Here is a 4440-nt window from a genome sequence, read left to right as displayed (position 1 = left end):
AGTCCAGCAGGTGGCAAACTCTTCCCATGACATTCCAATGCTTTCCAAAGGAACGTGTGCCAGAAGAATTGCACAAGAAATTAAAAATACTCCTTTTCTGACACGAATGCTTAATTATGTACTAAAGCAGCTACACTGTTGCTTTATAGACTATCAAACTGAAATATCCCATCTTATAGTACGCACTTCCCAAACTTCCATTATGATCTCAAATTCAAAGGGGCATAGAAAGCCTCAAGGCTAGCCCGTTGCTTGGAGGCCTTTGTGATTGGACTCCTTTGAAGAGAATGAAAAAGATTTAAGATTTCGTCAGTGGACGTAATTTATATACTGTATTTTTAAAGTGGTTTTGCTCCTAAAGAACAATCTCTAGACATAAATGAATAGCTTCCAAGAATGTAAAAGACTCTTGATTTTATCTTTCAGCATGAAATCTGAGGAGTTTTCTGGATGGAAGCCAGACGATTAACATAATCCTAAATGTGTGAATGGAGAGTTTCCAGTTTAGGTTAAAATGCTTCCCAGGTGAATTGTGTCAGATCTAGGGATGTAACCTTTTTTAAAAAAAATATATTTATTTTTGCTGATATGTCAACTATAGAGCAACTCGGAAAAGTGATTTGAGACAACCTGAAAGTGATATGAAAATGTTTTTCTTACTTCACAAAGTAAGCCATCCATTGAGACAGTTTTAGTTCCTCTTTTCCTCAAAATAGACCACACAGTGAATAATACTTCTTATAAAAGTGAAAGGTGTAATATTTCCATGCCACTGCACAGGGCCCCAAAAACAAAACAGAAAGGTCTAAGCATATTATAATACAATACTAAGTCTGGAGCTCTGTTTTCCACACCATTAGACACATTATTCTCAGAAAGACTTGAGTGGCTTATTGGATGGGATTGCTGCCTTGTGACCTGAATGCACACACTGGATGTCCCTTATTAAGAGATGGATGCGTGTTTTTGTTTTCCTGGGTTTTAAGCGTCTGGAAGACTTTGTCGTTTGTTCTTGTTTCAAGAATATTTAATGCAAAACTGCCATTTACATAAAGATTGGTGCCAAATACCCTTGAACTCTTGATATGACTGTCAACTTTTACTGAAAAGTGTCAACTTTTACTGAAAAGTGAACTACTTTTAAAGTGTACATTGCCTGTAAGGTTTTAAGTTTGAATTCTTACCTTTAAAGTACTTAAAGAAATTCAAAGTTGAACCTTCCCAACCATAAATATCCCACATTTTCAATTATTTTTCCAAGGAGACAGGGTTCACCTCTCTTAAAATGTGGTGTAGCCCTCTGCCCAGACATGGCTATATTCAGTCTCAACAATTATGTAAATGTAATGTTTGTATTTATAGGCCTAGCCACAGCCCTCTGGCATGGTAATATTGCAGCTGGTAAAGATTGTATTCTCCCTCAACCCCCATAACATATTACAGTACCAGGAATATGTATATTTTAAAGTGTACAACTGATTAAAACATTATGTCCAACCGGAATAAAGCTGGAATAAAGACAAAAACGTAACAAAACAACAGACACGGGTGTTTTATCCCAGTTAAGTTTAATATATACATTAAGTACAATATGTACAGTGTATAAATTATATACAAGTCATACAAAGGTTGCTCCAGATGAACTCACATAGCCCTTGTCATGTAATTTGAACATGGGACAGTCTGCAATGCACATTAAAAACATGAGTTGTAAGAATACGTTAGGAAAACAAAAGAAAACAAAACAACCAAACGACCCTGATTTTAAATTGTTTATGTCAATAAATGCACAAATTACTTCAACCATTCAGTTAACACCCCTTTGTTAACTTCTAAGGCAGTTTTAAAAAGAAAAAAACATTGTCTTATAAAAGCTTATTTAGTTTCATGAAATAATAGCATACATTTTGAAAAATGCCAAGATTAAAATTGGCACTCGTGAGATGTATACATGCATTAAAAGGCACTATCGTGATGTTCATAGTAGCAACATCATGTTAACTTACACTTTTTTGTTATTCTCTGATTCCAGTTGCATCTGAGGTTTAGGTCCAGCCTAACATGAGTTGAACTTGTTTTTTTTTTTTTGCATTCTTAAAGCTCTTTGGATAAAAAATATTTCTTGATTTGAAGTGTAGAACCAGCTACTTTGCAAAAGACTGTATGGCTATAGGATTCAGCAAAAGGTCATGTCAGTTCATGGTAAAGAAAATGCTTTCGTCAAACATCATCCGTGATGTTCATTGTACAGTGCATTTAGTCCAAATATTGGAGTCCATTCCTACATATGACGCTTCATATGGAGGGCGAGATGGTCAGACCTGGAGAAGGCGCGCTCGCACAGGTGGCACTGGAAGGGTCGGTGCCCGGTGTGTTTGCGGAAGTGGCGGGTCAGTTCGTCGGAGCGGGCAAACTTCCAGCCGCAACCTTCCCAGCTGCAATGGTAAGGCTTTTCACCTAATAAAAGAGAAAAACCATGTCAGATTAAAATTCATTCATGTACAGCTATCAATTATGACGCCATGACAGTGGTGTGATGCAAGATGCATGAAAGCTACTTCAAGTGACGTTTATTTACCTGTATGCGTTCTGTGATGCGCCTTCAAGTGGGAACTCTTTGTATACGTTTTGCCGCATCCTGAAAAAGTGCAAGTATGAGTTGCAGTCCGTTTCCTTGGCCAGGTGCGTCTACCCCTCTTTGGTTTGGCGTCCAGCTCCAGTGGAGATGAAGGAGGTGTCAGAAGTACTCTTTGGTTGGCATTGGGCATCCCGAGCCCCTCGTCGCACAAGCTGAAGTGATGTGCATTTGGGTACGGCAGCTGCATCTGCGGAGGCGCTGCGTGGGGGAACCCCGCACTGGCTTGGTAACCCTGTGTGAAAGTCATTGCATGGCACATCTGTGACTGACAGTCTGTGTTGATGAGCTCCGCAGGGCTCTGCGGCGGGGTCATGCTGCCCGCACCCAGTGGAGAGTTGGCCAGCCTCGGCTGCTCGTACGACCGCATGCATGCACCACTTCCCTCCTGTTTGACTTTGGGAACCATTCCCCTAACAGGTCCATAACTGTCCATGCAGGGCTCCACTTTAATACACTCTGAAATATCCTGATTGGGAAATGCACACCTGACCAGAAATCTTCCCTGATTGTTGTTAGGCAGAGATGGCTGGCAGTAGGTGTCTACATCGGATTGCAGAAGCTCTGCCATAAGGCTGGTACTGTACGGTAGGGGAGATGAGTTGATCTCGGGGACTGAGTAGGTGCTGGGAGGGTTGAACATGTTTCTGGACTCTTGCATTCTGTAGTCACCACCCAACCCCAGTCCGAGATTGTCCGAACCGGCGGTGTTGGCCAGAATAAACTCCAGATCCAGATATTTATCAAGATCTTCGTCATCTGTTGATCTGCAGAGGTTGTCCATGTTTGAAATGTCAGCCAAGCAGCTGGTGTGCATGGACCTGTCCAAATCATCCTTCCACCTCTGCAATGGAAAGAGATTTATTAAAAACTATGAATCTTAATTGGCAGTTATGTTTCATAACATTTCTTAAAATGTTCAGATGTGGCCAATAAAGTCAACATATTCAACTTTAGCAGTTATGTTTCATGTTTGTTATGTTTAGAAATAGCTAAGATGTATTAGAAACCTTTAGTTTAGTTATGCTTAACTACATAAGCATTATTATTATTATTATAAAAAAGAAAATACTCACGTTTTCCCAGCATTTTTCCTTCTGTGCTGAAAATGTCGAAATTGACGGTAAAATGGTTCCACTTAAAGCCATTTCCAGTTGTCCCAGTGCAAATCAAAATTCAAGATGCAGGGACCAGTTGCAATCCCTCGAAGAAACGTTGGTTGTAGTGAACTACAACTCGGGTTTCTGTTCCTTTCGCACTGTGTTTAAAGCTCATGCAACAAGTATGAGTGGTGGAAGACCTTATCTTATAAATATCACAGCAGTGGAAGCTGGACCAATTGTACGAAGCGGAGGAAATACGCACTAGCCGTTCCTAATTTTAGCCTTATATAGCTAGTGTTGCTCTTCGACGAGTGCGCCTTTCGTCTTGTGCTGGATGGTGAGAGCGCACCAGCTCTCTTCTTTAAATTCACTCCACAGCACTCCACGCCCCCTTGGTAAAAACGAGTTAAACGAGTATAACATGTTGCGAGAGAGCCCTCCTCTCTTCTGCCTTTCAGCCCCAGGAAAAAAACAGGAGAATGGGAGAAAATAAACATCATTAACACGTTGTTTCCAAATGAAAAGTGTCGAGCCCAAATCGCGCGCGCCAACTTTAAGCCCCCAAGACACATGACAAAGGTTTTTTTTTGTTGTTGTTGCATGGGCCATTTATGCATTTTAGAATAATATCACTTTTTTTCTGGGTCAAGAGCAAATAAACAATTAAGTCTTAAATCACAGCAATACGCCACGAAAATCCAA

At 40.4% G+C, this 4440-nt stretch overlaps 1 protein-coding gene across 1 annotated transcript; it reads right to left on the bottom strand.

Annotated features, from left to right (window-relative positions):
* Window positions 1-1551: 1551 nt before the first annotated feature.
* klf2a (Kruppel-like factor 2a) lies at window positions 1552-4082 on the bottom strand. Its single transcript, XM_052121797.1, has 3 exons — window positions 3712-4082; window positions 2579-3479; window positions 1552-2457 (listed from the first exon to the last, which is right to left on the bottom strand). The coding sequence occupies exons 1-3, from the start codon at window positions 3781-3783 to the stop codon at window positions 2282-2284; spliced, it is 1149 nt and encodes a 382-aa protein (XP_051977757.1). The 5' UTR covers window positions 3784-4082; the 3' UTR covers window positions 1552-2281.
* Window positions 4083-4440: the final 358 nt, after the last annotated feature.

Source organism: Xyrauchen texanus, chromosome 48 (genome assembly GCF_025860055.1).
Source record: "Xyrauchen texanus isolate HMW12.3.18 chromosome 48, RBS_HiC_50CHRs, whole genome shotgun sequence".
NCBI classification, from domain to species: domain Eukaryota; kingdom Metazoa; phylum Chordata; class Actinopteri; order Cypriniformes; family Catostomidae; genus Xyrauchen; species Xyrauchen texanus.
The sequence above is the reverse complement of the archived record's forward strand: the minus strand, read 5'-3'. Positions and strand labels throughout refer to the sequence as shown.

What these genes read in the sequence shown, in the direction of transcription:
- klf2a (XM_052121797.1), bottom strand. Translation starts at nt 3,783, where the DNA reads ATGGCTTTAAGTGGAACCATTTTACCGTCAATTTCGACATTTTCAGCA. An exon ending in AGGAAAAATGCTGGGAAAAC is followed by an intron (nt 3,480 to 3,711) that starts GTGAGTATTTTC and finishes TTTCCATTGCAG; the next exon opens with AGGTGGAAGGATGATTTGGA. An exon ending in GCATCACAGAACGCATACAG is followed by an intron (nt 2,458 to 2,578) that starts GTAAATAAACGT and finishes CTCTTTTATTAG; the next exon opens with GTGAAAAGCCTTACCATTGC.